Source organism: Anguilla anguilla, chromosome 10 (genome assembly GCF_013347855.1).
Source record: "Anguilla anguilla isolate fAngAng1 chromosome 10, fAngAng1.pri, whole genome shotgun sequence".
Taxonomy (NCBI): domain Eukaryota; kingdom Metazoa; phylum Chordata; class Actinopteri; order Anguilliformes; family Anguillidae; genus Anguilla; species Anguilla anguilla.
In genome coordinates this window covers 44,114,757-44,134,891 of record NC_049210.1, presented here as the reverse complement: position 1 = coordinate 44,134,891, position 20,135 = coordinate 44,114,757, and the positions used below count along the sequence as shown (strand labels likewise).

Below are 20,135 nucleotides of genomic sequence, written 5' to 3'. Positions count from 1 at the left end.
AACTCTATTCATTCATTTATTGCCTCAGGTCATGAAAGTGTTCACATAATCCCACATAACCTGACAAAAAAGTACAGATTACACTTCTGGTTTTTGACTGTTCTTAACAGTCGTTGTATTCCTATGTTATGGCGTATATGCTGAAGCTGTCCTTCGTTTCTGTAGTGGGTTGTGGCCAGTTGACCACCCATATAAATAGTCAGAAAAAAGCATTGCATTCTGTGCATACATTTTTAAAAATTCCACATGACTACAGAACTGAACTAACTGAAGGGAAGGAGTCATGGGTATGCATACTGTGGAAAGGTTAATATCAAAGGTGGCCATTGTCACTTGTGTGACGTCAGCAGGGCTGCTGTGTATATACAAGCAGAACAGTGTCCAAGGTTTGTGTGGAACAGGATTCCGCAGAAGCAAATCAACACGCTTATGGCAACTATATCTGGTCAGGCACAACCACATATATATTCCATCCTAGTGAAGGTCACAAACGGTCCCTATGTTGAAAAAATTGGACCGTAAACAACATGGATGCAACAACACTAGCTTTTGTTTACGGCACACAAATCATGTCTGCTGCCGCTGCCTACACGCCGTATTTCGAAAGCATCGCCTAGTATTCCAGCGATACTTACGAAATACGACGTGGCGCATTTTTAACTCAGCAGTTCTGGTAATGCGATTGCTTCTTTGGAATAGCTGAGACCGTGAAGGACGACTGGCTGGGCTTTCAGTGGTGGAGATGTGTGCATCAGCACTTTTCTCACAGCGAATATCAGGGAAAATACTAAAATGTTTTCCTGTTCACTTCTCCTTGACCCTTCTTCTGATTTGTATGGACCCGTGTGTGCTCTTAAGTACAAGGCACCCGAATCTTAAACCTATTCTAAAGACAGATAGTTATTTTCCTCCCGGGAGTACGAGATCAATGGAAGGCTCGTATCTAAGGCTCGCAGTGAGAGGGCGCTTCTAAAAATACATTTTTTCAGAAAAAAATTAAAAAGAGAAAAAGGTCCCTGTGTCAAAATAAATGTTTGGATTTAGCATGAAAGACGCCTGGGATTTCTTGAGAAGGAGGAGAGAAGAGAGAGAGAGAGGCTGACAGAGGACCGCCTCAGGTAAGAGCTGAACCTTTGTCGGCAGCCAAGGAAGGGGGCGGGGAGTGTGGGGGGGGTGGGGGGGGGTGGGAGGAGCCAGGCACGGGTGGGCGGGGACAGAAGATCGGGTTACAAGCGAGCGGCGCGTTGAAGCAGAGCCCGGCCCACTCGTGCGCGCTCGCTCGCTCACTCTCGCTGACAGGCTTTAATGGACGCCCCGCGCGGCTGTGGTTGTGGGACGGCCCACACAGCGCTACGCTCAGTATGGATGAGCGCTGAGAGAGGAGAGCCACTAGTGCTGTGGGGAAACGACGGCAGCCTTCTCCCAGGCTACGCCTCGGACCGCGAGGGAATAAATTACAGCCGGTGAGTGGACTACATTTTTTCGCCTGGGGGGAACAGAAGTGTTGTGGGGGGGGGGAGACTGAGGGTTTGTTGTGGTCACACATGCGCCCATTTGTGTGTGTGTGAGTGTGTGTCTGTGTTTGCACGTGTGAGTGTGTCACACTTTTGTTAACTGTCTGGGAAAAAAAAAAATTGTCTTGGAAAAAAAAAAGATGCCTCCAAAACTGCCGGAGAGAATAGTTCTGATTGAATACCAATTAGGATGGTAAGGAAGTTCCTGAGGGAGTACAGTTGCAACTTACTATTTTACAACCTGAGTAGAAAAAGGGCTTTAATTCTGTTTTGTTGATCTGAAGATATCAACTGAAAAAAAACTGTGAGATGATAGTAAAAATTCACTTTGTTTAGTAGCTTTAAAGGTATCAGTTTGTTATATATTATGTATATTTAAAATCTTACGAATTTGAGGTAGCACTCTTCAACACACTGTGTTCAGGGATCTAGGTCTAAAAATAATAAGGGACTTTGCAGTAACTGTGCAAAAGCATGGCACAGATGTGTTTCAGTATTTGAAATCATAAAAGGATGTTCCGTAATGATACTGCAGGATAGTGCTGGATATGAATCTCGGGATGAAACAGGGATGGCATTACCACTCCCAGAAGATCTTCAGATTGCTGGCAGTGTGAGCTCGACTGGCAGGCTTAGTGTAGGCTGTGCATGCACGCATGCACGCACGCACGCACACACGCACACACACACACACACACTGGCAGTGTGGACCGGACTGGCAGGCTCACTGTAGGCTGCACACACACACATACACACACACCCACACACACACACACACACACACTGGATTGGCAGGCTCACTGTAGGCTGTAGCTGAAGCATTCTGAAAGCATGGCTTTCATAGGAGCCCATTCAAGGATGCCAGGGCACTCCTTCACTGCCCTAATCCACCTCCCCCCCCCCCCCCCACTCTCTGTCTCTCACACACTCACACACACTCACACACACTCAAAGAGCTCCCCTCACATGCATAGAGAGATGTACGCATGCTCCTTCATTCACAAACACACATTTTCTAACTATCAGATACAAAATAAGACTCTCAGACGCAGACAGCTAGTGCCTCATGAGACATGGAAAGCATACCGGTCTGGTGAGTCAACAAAAAACTTAAAACCAGAACTAGGATGTTGATAAGTCTCTGTACAGCTCAGACTGTGGTTGTCTTACCACATCACAGCAGTTGAACAGGAAGAACAAGCAGAAATACCAGAAAGATTGCACGCACGCGATCAATCCAAAGCTGCTCTTACAGGCTGTAACTGTAATCTATACTCAAAGTCCTGCCAAACTGCTCCACTGTACTCCCTAATGCAATCTCCCCTGGTAGAAACAGCTGGTAGTGGCCCCTTGTTTTCAGAGAAGGCATAAATCACATTGTAAACCCGCATTCATTCTCATGCCTTGTTCGAATGCAATGGGCCAATAACGGACCTGGTATCTACGCGGTCCTCGGTCCTAATTACTGGGGCCGGAGCTAGATGCGGCAGATGCGGCTGGACCCCCCCCCCGACCCCTCCAGCACCACCCCCCGCAGCGAAGGCCGAGGCCAGGCGACCGCCAGGTCCTCTCCCCCATTAAAGATTCAGCAGTTTCCTGCTGAGGACCCGGGCTCAGGTTACGGTCTCCTTCCTCCACACAGCGCAGCGCAGGGCTGGGCAGCGACGTCCTCTCCCTGCCTGCCACCTCACCACGGGGGGGTGGGGGGTGGATGGGGGGGCAGTTAACGCGACCCCTGCCTGGGTGTTCTGGGTCATCGCAAACTAACACGGCCATCGCTCGAAGCTCGAGGAGGTTCAGTCAGTCGCACCACATGCAGTGGAAAACGCTGATGCTCATTTTACGACGATGTGATGAACAGTAGTAAAAGCAAAAGTGAAGTGAAGTAAAAATGAATGAATGAAATAAAAACAAGAGCATCGGAAGTCATGAGCAGACAGTGACACAACATGTAAACGGTGCTTTGGTTTTAGTATTAAGAAATATTCCACACAACTGGGTCAGAGACATTATGTGACCGCATCTGTATTCAAGGATGCTACATTTCTGGGGGGGAATTTTTTGAGAATTCGAGAAAGTTTCAGTGACGGCGAAAGCGAAAACCAGAGCCTTCAATCTCAAATGTTTTTTCTACAAATGTCTTTAAACTGACTAGCTCTGCAGACCGAAGTTCCTTTTCCATTTCGGTTGTCATCCCCCCACGCATACGTCTCTTATCTGAGTGAGGAAGAAATGCACTTGTTCTTCGGTGCCACATCCACTGTAGCTCTCCAGTCAGAAGTTGTCACGTATGCGGAGGGGGCTCGTCAATGCTGTCCTGCGGGAGGGTCGGCTTGCAGCGCTTCATACACCGCTGATGGACAGCGCTTCTAGATGTTTCACGTCATCGACACTATTCATGTTCTGCAGTGAAAAATAGATCAAGTTCCTTAATTAATTTTCCATAACGAGCATGCTATTTGACTGAGACTATAGGCTATAGCATGCATATTGCATATCATGAAATTTGAGTACAGTATGTTTTTAAAAAAAATACAAATAAACTACTACAGTTGTTTATTTTAGGAACTGCAGCGTAGTATGGGTTTTAGAGTCCTTAGCACCAAATCTGAGATGTTAATTGATAGACCCCCAAAGGTTACTTCCAATATACACTGATCTCTACCCATCCCCCCTCCCCCTTCCCTCTTCCCCCGCAATCTGCCACAGAAACATCGAGGGCTGATTTGATCTCTTCAGACCCCGGCAGCAGAGCTTTTGTTCAAACTGCGAATCCCCCCCATGTTAATTTGTCAGCTCTAGATAGCTCACTTCCACAGACAGCGCCCCCTGGGGGTCTCCCATGGAGGAATCGATCTCAGCTCCACATCCCCCGCAGTGCTGCCCATCTCACTCAAAGTCCTGAAACTTCACTGAACTGAAAAAAAAACACACAGAACAGATGGAAAAAGACTGTAGACAACGTAAAAATGTAGACAATACGTAGCTTAGCTTAGCGTGGCTTACCGTCAGTGATTATGGCTGTGTCAGGTTTTTAATAAATCTGCTAGAGACAGACGCTTGCTTACTTGTAACTGCAGCCTTTGTGTACGAGTGTGCATTTGGGAGGGGGCAGTTAACCCTCTGACCTCGAGCAGTGGGGTATCCTGTGTGTCATTCTCAGGTTCCCTACAGGAATCTCCTTTGGTGTGGCTGATGCTGTGCTGTGTTTGCACAGGCCAGGCCTTTCTGAAGTATGTAAAAAAAAAAAAAAGAGGAAATTCACATATAACTTGTTATATGTTCAAGGGTAAGCATAAGCCTCAACATACCATCACAGTACAGTATGTTTATTTTAGATTTCAGATTTGGGTTTGTCTAATCTGTAGATCTAATGCAGATGAGTCTATCTAAAAAAGGCCTAGTAAAAATCCTGAATTTCTACTACATCCATGACTGGGAGTCTGTGTTTGTAGCACCATATGCATTTAGTAATGAAATCTCCAGTTGATTAGGGAACAGATATGTTTAACTCTTTAGTCTTGCAGCAACTCTCCCTGGTACCTATTGTCTATTACTTTACCTCTGAATGAACAATAGTAATTTGATTCATAAGCTGTCGTAAGCACATATGGGCATTTTTCCAGCACATTCTTCAGTTTAACTTGGTAGAATTCTCATATTTCCTCGATATTTTACCATTAGTTATTGCCTTCAGAAAGAGACAACCAAATTCAATTAGCATTTCTTAAAAGAAAAGGAGACCTATTGCTAGCTTGAGCTATTGCTCGGGTGTAAGCGTATAGAATTGGTCAAGTAGAACTTAGTAATACTGCCTGGGTGAGAACAAGGTCTTCTTATATGTCTGAACCAAAACTCTGAACATGAAGAGTCAATTGAGATGAATCCACAGTGAACATAAACGGCCTTTTCATGACGTCCAGATTGACCCAGCCTGTCAGGATAGTTTTGCATTCACTGCTAACATAACTAACCCTTTCACTAAATCCAGCCTCCGCCAGGTCAGTAAAGCGGCTAATTGTGCTGTGAGTCGGTGGGGAACCTCCTCCTCTCTGACCCACACACACACGAACACACACACACACGAACACACATACATATGCACACGCACACACACGCACACACACACACACGCACACACTCACACGAACACGAACACACACACACACAAACAATATATATGAATATACACACATATACAAATACACACATATGCACAACTCTCTCTCTCTCTCTCTCTTTCAAATACACATGCTCATTTTTGTGTATAGGATATTTACTGTTGCCAAGTAACAGTGGGTGAAACGGTGTCCTTTCAATAGGATGAGAATGAATGCCCTGATTACCACCTTAATACAATGGTGTTTCATTAACAAAGAAAGACTTTGAAAGAAAAATTAGTCACTAAACAAACTACAAAGTTTTAAGACTTATTATCAATTGTGCAGGCGATGGTACACACAGAGTAAAGTTTGAGAAGTTTGAGGACGTCCCGATCATTTATTTGTTTAGAAAACCTTGGAACGGCTTGGCTGATGCCTTTGCAAAAGTCCTTTTAAATATTGTACACAGAGTGCAGTTGCACTTAAAGCTGATTCATGCCACGCAGAATGTAATCTCAGGCTTTTACACAAATTTTCTTTACAAACCTTCTGTACAGACAGAAAGAAAGTTTCCATCGGCAACCAAATAAACTGAAATTGTTCCTCACTATTTATGTTTTTTCTTTTTCTCTCTCTTTTTTTGCCTCTTTTAGAGTGGGGTATGGTGCCATTAGAATTTGGGGTAATATTTCTTGGCTGTAAAATGTCTTCTTTATGGGGATACTACAGTAGACGGTTGTACATAAAAACCTGATGATGTTTGATCAGTCAGTTAAATGTAATGCTTTTCTTGCACTTGCTTTTATCTTGAGTCTTTTCCTGTCGTGTACTTTTATCAAAAACAAATTTCATGTTTCTCTCTTATTGTAGACATTCTTCAAGACTGAAGAAATGAAGCTCAACAACAACTCAACAATTTCGACAAAACAAAAATGACTTTTTTTTACCTTTGGGTCTCAACATACTGGCAATCATGCATTGGTACATATGATACTGGAACAGGAACAAATTAAATCAAAGGACAACTTATATTTTCAAATCTAATTATTCTAACTTGATGAAAGCATCCAAAATTAAGATATATTTTAATTAATAATATTTGATACAAGTGTTCATCACACATAACTGGTAAAAGCCTAAATATATTGTGGACATATTTTTGACTAATTCTGGCCACTGGCACTGGAAATTAATTATTATATGTGCCAATACAGTATTTCATGTCGATACATTATGTGGCCTTTTATCATGAAGTACATAAATCTGTCATAATGAAGCCTGACACAGAGATACAGTGATGGATTTTAAAAATGTGACACAATGAGTCAGCATTGTACCATTATGAACCATGACACAGAGATGCAGTGATAGATTTAAGAATGTGGAACAATGAGTGAGTAATGTTCCATTATGAGGCGTGACACAGAGACAGTGACAGATTTAAGAACGTGGAACAATGAGTCAGTGATTCAGTCCATTCCGCCAGAACATATTTACACATGCTGAGAAGAGAATGTGGTTCTTCCATGTCAAGCAGACACCAAATGGAGATGATGCCATTGACTGACAGATAGGATAGTATCAGGTTTGAAAGTCAAAGCTTAGTCGACACTGCTCAGATTCAATGAAAGGAGGAGGGGCACTGAACAGCTGGTGATTCTCATTCGTCAGACTGCATGGAAACCAGTCCTTTATAGACGTCAATCAAGAAGGCCAGGCCCCAACAAGGACATTGACCTCTGCATTATCTAACCAAGGAAATTAAGTATGTTCAGAGCTACAAGCCAGGCAATGAACGCTGGTAACTGAGCGGCAATGTTGGACACACCTTGTCCCAATTACTTGCGATGGACACTTTCTCTTGAGATGGACACTATCTTTTGAGATGGACAGACATAAAGGAGGAATCGAATCCGTTAAAAACTTTCGTTTTCAACAGATCGCAAGCAGCTTGAGAAAAATGGCAGATCAGGTACGCCTCTAGCCGACAGAGAGTGAGGGACCTCTGATGTAACTCTGGGGGGGGGTACCATGCTGCGGCGGGGGGCTATGAACTTAGTGGTCCGCTCAGGCGTGTTCCTGGTGGCGGTATGCTCCGCCCTGTCCCTCCTCTACATGCTGGCCTGCAGCCCGCCCTCTGCGGAGAGACTGTCCCTCCTGCCCCGGGCCGATGTCCCGGCGGACAAGGAGTCGTACCAGGCCCTCCTGCAGGAGCGGGAGGAGCAGCACCGCCGCTACGTCAACAGCCTGGAGAAGCAGGTCTCCCAGCTGCAGGAGGCGCTGGAGGAGCGCAGCCGGCAGCTGGAGAACCTGAGGAAGTCCCTGGGGCAGGAGGAGACGCTGACGGTGCTCGCGGAGTCCCCGAACGGGCTGGGGGGCGGGCCGGGGGGCAGCGTGGACCTCGAGGAGTTCTTCCAGAGCCAGCTGGACCGGGCCGAGGTCCGGGCGGGGACCAAGATCCCCAGCGAGTACGCGCTGGTGCCCTTCGAGGCCTTCACGCTCCACAGGGTCTACCAGCTGGAGACCGGCCTCACCCGGCACCCCGTGGAGAAGCCCGTTCGCAAGGACCGGCGGGACGAGCTGGCCAGCGCCATCGAGGCCGGCCTGCAGGCGCTGAACACGCCCTGGGAGAGGGACGACCCGACCCATCGGCGGGTCTATTCGCCCAGCGACTTCATCGAAGGTGAGTCAAGGGGTCCCGATGAAGTCTACCCTCAACAGTCGTGTCAGACATTCGTTGATGTCCAATCAACATTTATCCTCGATTTTAGCATACAGTGAATTGCAAGTGCTAGTTTGTGTTGCAATAAATACAATTTAGCAAGTATGAAGATCACTGAAACTATCGGAAAAAAAAGTTTTTGCAGTGATAAAACAGTAACACTTGAAGTTTTGTAAATCCATGTTTTAATTAAAACTGGTTTAAACCAGGCTAGATTCTCATGCATGATTAATTACTGTAAACTGTCTCAAATTCTGTGCACTCGTTGCTTAAATTACCAATTACTCATCAGCTGCAAAACTGCAGACATATACCTCACAATTCTTTCTAATTTGAACCAAAATACTTAATGTGCTGAAATTACAGTGGGGAGAAGACTCCGGATGATATGATAACACAATAACTCAAAATGTGAAGGTATGATTTGAGGAGGGAATTGAGGTTATTACAGTAGTTCCTAATTTCAGCACGGACACCCTTTGGGGGCAGTCTGGACGGAAGCTATTTAAACGCGGAAACCTTGAACCCTGCGAGAGATCAATCCGCCGTGAGCACTGCTTTGCAGTGAGTGGGTTGGTTCTTCTCAGATGTGAAGCAGTCACTGAAACCAATGTAGGCTTTACAAGATTTCAAACAGTTTATTTGCTGTGTGCATAGGGACACACAGTACAATGTCTGGTGTTATAACAAAGTAAGCTGATTTACGTGGTCTGCCAATGATCTTTCAGGAGAGTAATTCTTTGTGACAGCTGCTATGGAAGGCAACTCCCATTACTTGAACTCTGCAAAGTTTTGTCCTCATATAACCATCGAAATCTTCCTTTACAATTGCCAGAGATGCTAGACTTTATGGGTTTATCTTTATTGTGCATTGCACCCCGTAGGCACCCAACCTACCTCTCAGCTAATCTGCCTCTGTGCAGGAATACATGAATCATCCGATATGGATGTAATGAGTACGCTCAGGACCACAGTTTTCTCACACCATAAAACTACCGCTGTACTCCAAAGATACATTAAGGTGTGAAATATAATTCCTGTTCTGTCTTTACGACTCCTCAGAGAAACTGCTGTGCGCTGGCCGCGTATCTAAATTGAGGAAAATATATTTCGAGCGGGAGAGCGTGCAAAGCAAATAAATCTGCATACGTTACTGCTGCGAAGGGTATCCGTTAGCATCAAACCGACCGCGCTAATCACTTATCCCCGAGAAACAAAGCGCGTCGTAAATACGAGCACGTTAGCAAACCCTGGACCTGATATTCAGTCAGGTGTATTGATTCCGAAACCTTCCTGCTCTATTTCTTTTTCAAGCTACGGCACAGTTTGAAAGGTTAGTCATACATCTTGTCCGGAAGCATCGATTTGTTTGTGAGGTAAAAATCAATAGCAAACTCTTCTGATCTATTAAATAAGCTGATTCTGACATAGGTTTATGAGAATCGAATTAACCTATCAGTTGAGAGGGACCAAATCTGCCATCGTTAGCTTTGTATATCTGAATAATTTCTGTCTCTTTATAATAATCATAAATGTCTTCATCATAGCCACAATCTTAAAGATCACTTTTTTTCTTTTCTTTTTTGTTGTTGTTGCACAGAACAACCTTAAACTTGAATTCTAATTTAGAGGGCCATACAGCACCATATATTACCAACAAAATACCCAGAAATATCCATTAAAAATGTAGTAAATGAATTTAACTGAGAAATATAGCAATCGTTTACTCATATATTGCCCCCCCCCCAAAAAAAAATAAAAAAAATAAAAAAAGGGGGGGGGGGGGGGCATCAACCAATAATTCTGGCTTCATTTTGTAAACACAAACGCCAGTGCTGGTTCACTCCTGTATCAGACTAGAGTCCAAAATGTTTTCACAAAGGATACACGAGCACCCTGCAGCCGAAGCGCTCCACTTCAGCAAATATGTCAGATTAAATAAATGACTGGGCTAATTAAATAACTGAGAGCATAAGCTGGCACGGAGTCCCTTCACAGACCAGCTCCCCTGACCTATCTAGCATAAGCACAGCTGCTCATGATTTGGACAACATTTTGAGGAGGATTCATTTCCAAATGAATTACAGTCCTAACAGAGGGTTGGATTTTACCTCGGATTCTTATGAAGGTGGAAACTGAGTATTTCTGTCTGTGGTAACGTTGTGCATACATGATGCATCAAGTATAGACAGTAATGGAACCTAATATACATACTTCCTGAAAGAACCAAAAATATTTGGACGCAGCAAACACAATATTTACTTGGCGATTCCTACAAACACAGCATGCTATTATAACTATTTCCACATACCTGTTCAAAACATTTCTTTTTAACCATTTAGATTTTCTCAAACAAATCCTCGTTTTTACTCCTGGAAATGCATGTACATGGAACAAAATATATTTTAAACCCAGTACATCATATTAGAACCAGTTGTCTGATGTACTGTGTAAACCAAATTATATCTTTTACTAAAATGCATTCATGTATGACTGCCCTGCTGAAAATTCCTGAGAAGGCCAGCTGGGATTCTAAGCTGGTTTAAGCAACACTTCTAGCTGGTCATAGCTGGTCTGTGGCTGGTCAAACTGGTCTCTAGCTGGACAAAGCTGGTAGAGTAAGCTGGTGGTCAAACTGGCGGACTAGCTGACTGTATAGGCTGGTCAGCTGGTGATCGAACAGCTGGTTGACCAGTTTAAAAGTGTTTGCGTTTGAAACCGATTTGTACAGAGCATAAGATCATTGGGAGGGGCTGAGTTCACGTACTACATAGTAGTTACAGGAAACACAGTTCCTAGAAAGTTACCTTTGGGGAGGTATTTGTACTATAGGTGTTAGGCCTGTGTATCAGGATGGATCAGTCAGTCCTTTAAATATAGGCCTTTATAGAAAATAAACAAAGGTGGATCGGAAAAGGTACTCTATCACTCTGTGTTTGTCCTAGCCTTTTTGATTTGCAGTGTGCAGAATAGCTTTTTCCTATTTTTAAATCAATCAATCAATTCCAAAGCATGCATTCGTAAAGCGACAGGGATCGTTGTTTTGTCATCAAACACACGGCTCGCCCTCTCAGTTAATCGATTATTTCATCGGTAGGTATTTCTCGGACGGAGAAAGACAAGGGGACCGTGTACGAGCTCACCTTCAAGGGCGACCGGAGCGGCGAGTTCAGAAGGCTGGTGTTCTTCCGTCCGTTCGGACCGCTGATGAAGGTGACGAGCGAGCGCGTGCGCACGGACAGCGTGCTCATCAACATCGTCGTGCCGCTGGCCAAGCGCGTCGACAAGTTCCGACAGTTCATGCGTAACTTCAGGTAAGACGCGACTCCTGTAACATCAATAAAACAATTAATGTTGACAAAATTAATTATATAATATAATATATAATGAAATATATACTGTACTGGTGTGCAGGTATTGATCATTTAGTTGATAGATTTGCACTCAGAGCAAGTAGACTATCAAGGTCTCTGCAACACTGGTGGCATGCACTGTAGTTCCTCTGTTTAAAAATAATCACTAGGCCTACTGGCAATTCACTTTACAGTAAAACGTCTGCAATTCAGAGTGTTGGCCTTCGATTGCAAAACATTGTGTAGAGAACACCCTTGAATGTAATGTCAGGGAATTTACTGCATGGTCCACTTTTCAATATTAGGCAGTTATTCAGTTTTGTCCCCAAACATTAAAAAATGTATGAACACAACCTGCAGTTAGTAGGCACATTAAATGGAATGCAACATTCGCCCCAAGTAGCATCAGAGCAAACTCTTAGCGTAGACATCCAATATGTATGATGCTGTCGAAGAGGAGAATTATGGGCCGTATCCATTATAGTCCAGAACTGAATTGTAACAGAACAGTGGGCGTGAATGGCAAGGTAAAAGCTCTGCGATGCCACAACACAACCAAGAAATGCAATGTCATAATGCTGTAGTCTACCATGGAAAAAAAAAAATGAATAGCTATTTCACAGTGGGGTGGCTGTCATCTCTTGTCATTTCTAAGATGACATGCCATTCACATGCAGAATGCTTGCACTTGCCCAGGTTTTGCAATGGGTGACTGGCATTTCACTTATGTTGACAGTTCCAGTACATATCTCTAATGTGCATCAGGTTTCAGTATTCAATGGGGGACTAGCTTGTGCGTTTGCGCATAGGAATGCAGTTCATCGGGCAGTAATCCCTGCTGCTTAGTCAGACAGGTTGTCCATGCCTTGGAATCTCTCAGATACTCATATTTCTCCTTCCTGGAAAACCATTTCCACATCCCTCTGCTGACTCTCCAGTACTGAGTGTCACTTCCTGGAAGTTGTTTTCCAAAGGAGAATTTACTTCTCCCACAATCCCATTCTCTCCACTTCTACTTTGCATTCTGTGCACCTCAAAGCCAACGTGTAAGCCGTTTCACATCTTGAACCCACATTTTTTTTGCCTACAATGCAAAACCATGTGACCCCAGCACAGACACGTATAATCAGGTTTCATTAGTTTCTCACCATTTTTTAAGCAGCTGAAAATAACAGTCATTTTCTGTGCAATTTGCACATCCAGGATAGGGGCCTCGTTCATGCAAGTCTGTGGGGGGAAGATCTTAAGCTGTTTGAAGAAGAAAGAAGCTTTGATAAACGGAATATTTGATTAATCTTTTTGAACCACACAGTGTTTGCACAGCGTGATGGTTGGAAGCAAAACTGTTAAGTCTGACAATGTTCCTGCAGAATAACAGGAAACTAGACTTTACACCACACATTCCCCTAAGTGTTTGGACTCATTCTGTCAATGATTACAGAGCAACTTCAGACATGCAGTCATCACGTCTTCTCAAATGTCATTATCATATTCTACACCATCGTAGCCGATACAGTCAATCAAATGTAGACATAGACATAGCGTATGGGATTTTTTGATATAGTTGATTATCCAGGATCAAAGCATTGCTCTGGTGTCCCAGACAAATAAAATCCAATTCCGACTGTTAGAAGAACCTTCTTATACTTATAACGGTTTTATCACTTGATTGAAAGAAGTGCCGACATTTTCCCTTATGCAACGGAAAGGGTTTCAAATATTTACAGTATGTGTAATCTTAACCCAGCCTTCACGAATGTGGAGCGTACCCATCCCAGGAGCTGGTGTTGATAAGACAGGAAGGAAATTTCTGAAAGTAATGGGGAACTTGTGCGGTATAACTTTCAACAGACACTGGGTGCATTGAGTGCGATGGTGAAATATACTCAGCCACTATGTGACACTGTGAAAGAGGTCCAAAACCGTCCACTCAGCCGTGCTCATATATCTATTTCTGTCTGTGCGCATTGATCCATGTAATGCGTTCTCTCCCTGCATGCTATCTGGGATGGCCACTTTGAAGTGAATTGAATGGAGTTTTGCTTTGATCCTTGTTAAAACTCTTGCTTCTACCTTCTTTTATTTCTTAGACCCCGCTATCTGTTAATGTTGTTTTAAAAATGTAGATTGCATTACGTTTACTTGGCAGATGGTTTGCTGTGCCCTTGTGGTCCTCTGCAGCATCCAACTCCCTGGTAAACTGAAATGTGATAAGATTAATACCATTGGAGTGATACAAACCTGTGTTGGTCAGAGGAGCAGAAGCAGGTATTGAACGTTCGGTCTGGTACACGAAGGGGAAGGTCATTCATGTTGATGGGAGGCCGTTTGTTCCATGCCCCCCCCTCCCCCAAACAACACCTTCCTCTTGCCATTCACAGCATGGTCAGAAGGTTCTCAGTTCATATAGCAATTGCTTGTTCATAAAAGCAATGGGAACCCATCAGAGCTGGTTGATTGACTGGAAGCAGACAGCAAAGAGGAACATGCAAATTTGCAGAAGGTGTGGGGAAACGGTCCAGGGGGTGCGTTTCTACAGATCTTGACACACGCAGGACACTTCCTTCCTCTCTTACTGTTTCAGGGAAGTCTGCATTCGCCAGGACGGCCGGGTCCACCTCACCGTGGTGTACTTTGGGAAGGAGCAGATTAATGAGGTGAAAGGGATACTCAAGACGACATCAAAGTAAGCGCAAACCTTTCTTCTCAGGTGCATTTCTCCCATCCAGGACTTCAGAAGAGCGAGGCCCTCAGAGCCATCGCTCGCTCGAGAGCGTGCTCGAAGTCGGAGGTTTCTGCGACGCCTCATTCTAATGCAAAGCATTGCCTTGGGATATTACCCGGGAATCAGACGTTTGTCACGTATTCGAAAAGAGGCAGGAAAGCTGCAGTGTGAATAAACTGAATTATTTTCACAGTAAATCAGTTACGTGAGATTCAAAACTGCTAAACCACCACAACCGATTATGTGATTAATATAAACCCGTCTTGTGTGTTTTGTGTGGGCATCCATCAGTGTAAATGCTTCTCATAAACATTACGTTCCAATGTGGAAAATGAATTTCTGCTTACGGGTTTATTTAGTTCTTTCTAAGGACAAAAGATTACACTGTATTCACAAAATGACACAATATATTTTGTGTTTAAATGGATGGTAGTCCATGGACATAATTCAGTTTATGATAAATATATGAACACATAATAATTCTCTGCATAATTTTGTTTGAGTTGGTAATACGGTGAAATAGATAATTTTCTCCACATAGCCAAATAGCCCCCTTAGCAAAAGACATCAGAATAAATCAGAGCAGATTCACCAACTGCATTGTAATGCATTTATCTAATACAGTCCCTGCGTTTTTATGATTAACGTTACTCTGACTAGCAGGTCCAGTTGACCTCTGTCCACATAAGAAATTACTGATCTCTGGTCAGGCCTGACTGTGTTCAGAATATAAATGGACTGCAGGTTTATTCAGAGGATGCACACACCATGCCTGTAGCAGTGAATGTACCACTCTGTAGGGGGGGACTATTCCACTCTATAGGATGGACTGTACCACACTGTACACTCTGTAGGGGGGGCTGTTCCACTCCATAGGAGGGACTGTACCACACTGTACACTCTGTAGGGGGGACTGTTCCACTCCGTAGGAGGGACTGTACCACACTGTACACTCTGTAGGGGGGACTGTTCCACTCTGTAGGAGGGACTGTACCACTCTGTACACTCTGTAGGAGGGGCTGTTCCACTCTATAGTAGGGACTGTACCACTCTGTACACTCTGTAGGGGGGACTGTTCCACTCTGTAGGAGGGACCTCCCCACTCTGTCCTTATCAGATAGGGGCCAGCCCTCTGCAAGTGTTTGCCTGAATCTCATATATCAATCCAAACATGCAGGAAATGGAATAACCAGCTCTCACAGGAAGTTGTTATCACTGTCTCTGACATCTATTACACACACACACACAGCCTGGAGGAAAAAGTGAAGACATCAAAGAGAAAGGAGTTTTAACCAGTTCATTCTCTTTGCCTCTCATCAATATTTTTATCTCATCTATCTTAATGGGTTGCAGTTATTCATACCAGACAAAATGCTGAATAATATAAGATACGCAGCCAATAATTTAAGGTTGTTTCCTAATTCCCTAAGTGAGTTATGGGTGGTGCAGGCAGGCTGCAAAGGCTTGGGCACACTGGATGAGTATGCATTTGTAGCCATTACTTAATGGAATATCTTTCATTGCAGATTAATTCTCCAGAGAGTAGGTCTTAGGATCATTACAGAGAAACCAACTCATCTACAGTTTTATTGCTGGACAGTTAACTGCATGCGTAGTCTAACTAATTAATGACTCTAGTCAGGCTGAAAAGTAGAGTTTGAAAACGAAAACTGGCCCTTTTTCTTTTGATATGCATATTATTCTTTGGGGAAATAGTCCAACAGCTTTGACTAACACATTTTTTAATCAGGCTTAAGATATGGTGACTGTCCCACCCACACACACACAGCATTGGATCTGTTTCTCCTGTGCCAAGTTTAGCATGTAATGCTGTTGTATTTTTTTTTTTTTTTTAATCTATGGATTATTAACCCATACATACATGTGGTAAAACTGAACTAACAATAAAATTAACTTATTATGTGCATGAAAGATTAATTCATTTTGCTGCATGTGAAAAACACACATTCACTCACACACACTCGCACACAGACATACACCGTGCACTCATACATGCACATGCATTAAATACACAATTTTCAATATTTAATTTTGAAGTTCCCAAGGCAAGCCAACATGCCCACAAGGCAGGGTAATTTTTAAACACCTAGCTACTATTAAAGATGACAAAGCTAATAAATCCCTGGGTGTGTTGCATTTGCGAGGGCAGATTTCCATGTCCGGAAAAAATATAACACGCTGGATTTATAAAGATGGGTGGATTTAGGTTCGATTTGTTCTGCCCTGAGAGGAAAATGATAGAGTATTTCTAGGGAGTATTTTAAACAAAATGAAGTCATTACGCTGTCCTTGTTATTGTTATGGGAATGGGCATAGTTCACTTTGGGACAACAATGTTTAGCCTTTTGGAACAGTAAATCCCAGCACTGGCTGACTATTGAGCATTTGGCCAATCTACTAGACTATTGCTGTACCCTGTAAAAACTCCTGTGAAGAAAACAGCAGAAATGTTGCCCTCGAAAAAACTGCATGAATCATGTTATTTAACATTTAACTGTATAAATCGTGTTATTTAACCATAAAAATCTTGTTGTGCAATGGAACGTCTCTCCGCTCTTACTGTAACTTAAAAACCTTTGAACAATACCTTCTGATTGTGCTGAATCCCTCTGGAAAACAACATAAAGAAATGAACAGTAGTAGTGGTAAGACCCGTCTTGTCTGTGTTAGCTGAGGTGTCCGCCTTCCTCTCACACAGAGAGATGAACTTCAGGAACTTCACCCTCATCCAGCTGAACGAGGAGTTCTCGCGTGGGCGGGGCCTGGACGTGGGGGCGCGGTCCTGGAAACATGGCAACGTCCTCCTCTTCTTCTGCGACGTGGACATCTACTTCTCCGCCGAGTTCCTCAACTCCTGCCGACTGAACGCGAAGCCTGGTGAGGATCACAGGAAGCTCACGCTAAATACAACGCGGGTTGGATTTTGGCCTGGATTTATTCATAATTTCTTCTAAACTTTTGATAATTAAATGCATGTTAATTAGTAGTCTCTTCATTTTGTTGTCCTGGAAGAGGGTGATTAAACTGCATTAAACATGCATTAAACTGCCATAAATTAGGTAGGGTTTATCCTTGAATTTCTCTTGAAGACATCATTAAAATTCCGTAAATGGAGTGATTCAATTATCGTTTCTTCCAAATGTCAACATGTTTTAAAAATGTTGCAGGTATAAAAAACACTTCCCCCTTTGTCTGCTAAACCATAGGCAGAACATAGGTTGCAATGTTTAGCACTGTTGTGGGATTTCTACCTGTTGAACTGTTAAACTGCCAGTTTATTATGGGATGGAATGATCATTTTCGGTAAGCTCTTGGTTCGTTATCCCAACTGTTATTTCTGCTCACAGGCAAAAAAGTGTTCTACCCAGTCCTCTTCAGCCAGTATAATCCAAGCCTGATTTATGGCAACAATAGCATTCCACCTTTACAACAGCAGCTGGTAAAGTATTCATTTCAATCATTTATAATTTAATGTTATTTATTTATTAGGGTGGGGAATGGATGGGCAGGGAATTTGGAATTGATCGGATTTCAATTTTTAAACATAAAACATAAAAAACTTTACGGTGCATTATTGTGTAATAAATATACCTTTGAGCCTGTTCCAGTCTAGCCCCTGGGCTGTTTAGACTTAGACCGTAAAAATGATATAAGAATGTAAGATTGCATTCATACTGTATAACTGTGCAATAACAACATTTCCTTTACTGAAACTTAAAGGGAATTAAGGGAAACTGTTGTATAAGCAGACCTGCCTTTGTCTTACACCAGGGAATAAGCATAAGGCTTCTGTCTTTAATATTAGCAGTGTATTGTTTTAAGCATTCTGGGGGAAATGATGTGTGTTTGAGAATCTGACTTAGATTTCTCCCCACAGTTGATTGATAAGAACACTGGATTCTGGAGAGATTTCGGTTTTGGAATGACATGCCAGTATAGGTCGGATTTCATCAACATCGGTAATTATGTCATCATAATTAAAGATGTCAAAGATTTTTGAAAAAGATTGTCTGCCAAGCAGAGGGACAGATTTCTCCATACACATCTCCAATAGACCTTTTTGTATTGTTATTGTTAGTCAAAAATGCATCAGAAGGCATTTTTGCTGTGGTATGGACACTGTTAATTATATTTATGTAACTTTTTTAGTTGCCGCTTGTGGATGACTGCTAATGCCCACAGCTGTTTATCACTGAAAGAACTGATATTGAACAAACAAGCTTGTGCAGCAAATAAGAAAAGAAAAAAAGGTTTTGTGGATGAAGAGATAGTGCCTTGTAGGAACAAGATATTTAACCAGATGAACAGAGGAGACTGGTCCTCTAGCTTCACGGTTCGGTTAGTGGTTATGGTCTGAGAACTGCACAGTCAGTATGAAGAATAGCAATGCCAGCGTGAAGCTCTCTTTTACCAAATTAAACATTAAAGCCTTTTCACACACTCTGTCGTTATCATCCAGCATAATATGATAATCCAATGCAGGCACATGTAATTCAGTGGTAGATTGTCATGGTGATATGTAAATCCATTCTAACTGGATGAATTATTCATGTTTTGAAGTGCAGATACTCACAGCCGAAGACTAAATGTATGTGCATATGCATATGTTACATATTTATGTCAGAAAAGGTCATCAGTAATATACACATTTATGAGCATGATTAGTTATGATATTTAAGTGAGTTTTCATTAGTCATGTATCTCATTATCTATTGAAGTCTGGATTATTTGCCCTTTGACCCTGAGCACTGGGACGCCTCTCACTGTCACCTGTGCCTGTCGTCTCCCAGGTGGGTTTGACGTGGACATCAAAGGCTGGGGCGGGGAGGACGTGCACCTGTACAGGAAGTACCTGCACAGCCTGCTGCTGGTGGTGCGCGCCCCGTCCCGCGGCCTGGTGCACCTGTGGCACGAGAAGAGCTGCTCCGCCCAGCTCCCGCCCGAGCAGTACAGGATGTGCCTGCAGTCCAAGGCCATGAGCGAGGCCTCGCACGGCCTTCTGGGAACGCTCTTCTTCCGCCGCGAGCTCCAGGAACACCAGCAGCGGCAGCAGGGTCTCCGGGGCGACGGGAGCCGGTCCTGACAGGACGGGGGGGGGGGGGGGGGGGGGGGGACGCGGAGGGAGCATGGAGTCCTGACAGGACAGGGGGACGGGATGCCGAAGGAGTGTGGTGGACCGAGTCCTGACAGGATGGTGTGGAAGCACAGAGGTTAGGAAAGAGTTAGGAAAGAGGCCTTATTGTTATTGAAGAAGCCGTGGGACGGTGGGAGAATCGGACCCAGGAGCAACGTATCAAATGATCAATGAGTGCAATGTTGATCAGACGCAGAATGAAGAAATGAGCAGATGACCGAGGCCTGTATTCGCGAAGCGCCTCTGGGTGGGAGGGCTGTTCTGGGATCAGCCTTCCCTTGTCCACGTCTGACCCATTATCCACTCAGAGCCAAAATGCTAAACTGATCGTGGATCAGCACACCTACTCTGAGATGCTAAATGAAAAACGGGGGGGGGGGGGGGGGGGTTTAGGAGGAGGAGAAGAAATGAAGGGATGGACTAGTGTGTGGGGTTGGGGTTAGACTGAGAAGAAGACAAGAGGACGTGAGAGGATCAGAGACAAAGGCACAGGAGTCTGGAAGGAACCCAGGCATGGTGTACCAGGAGGAAGGAAACGGTTTTGTCTGTGTCCCTGCTGAGCC

The 20,135-nt window shown here is 43.7% G+C and overlaps 1 protein-coding gene and 1 long non-coding RNA gene across 3 annotated transcripts; one reads left to right on the top strand and one right to left on the bottom strand.

Moving 5' to 3' along the window:
• The first annotated feature begins 1,232 nt into the window (after positions 1–1,232).
• csgalnact1b (chondroitin sulfate N-acetylgalactosaminyltransferase 1b) lies at positions 1,233–19,550 on the top strand. Its single transcript, XM_035379790.1, has 8 exons — positions 1,233–1,463; positions 6,488–8,300; positions 11,437–11,653; positions 14,277–14,378; positions 17,137–17,315; positions 17,786–17,877; positions 18,316–18,397; positions 19,229–19,550. The coding sequence occupies exons 2-8, from the start codon at positions 7,649–7,651 to the stop codon at positions 19,519–19,521; spliced, it is 1,617 nt and encodes a 538-aa protein (XP_035235681.1). The 5' UTR covers positions 1,233–1,463; positions 6,488–7,648; the 3' UTR covers positions 19,522–19,550.
• On the bottom strand, positions 3,469–4,853 carry LOC118206749. 2 transcript variants are annotated; one of them, XR_004761243.1, is made up of 3 exons: positions 4,583–4,853; positions 4,326–4,431; positions 3,469–3,917 (listed from the first exon to the last, which is right to left on the bottom strand). It is a non-coding gene; the product is annotated as an uncharacterized LOC118206749 (long non-coding RNA). The 2 variants fall into 2 exon arrangements; XR_004761242.1 differs by having other exon boundaries at positions 4,326–4,853.
• Positions 19,551–20,135: the final 585 nt, after the last annotated feature.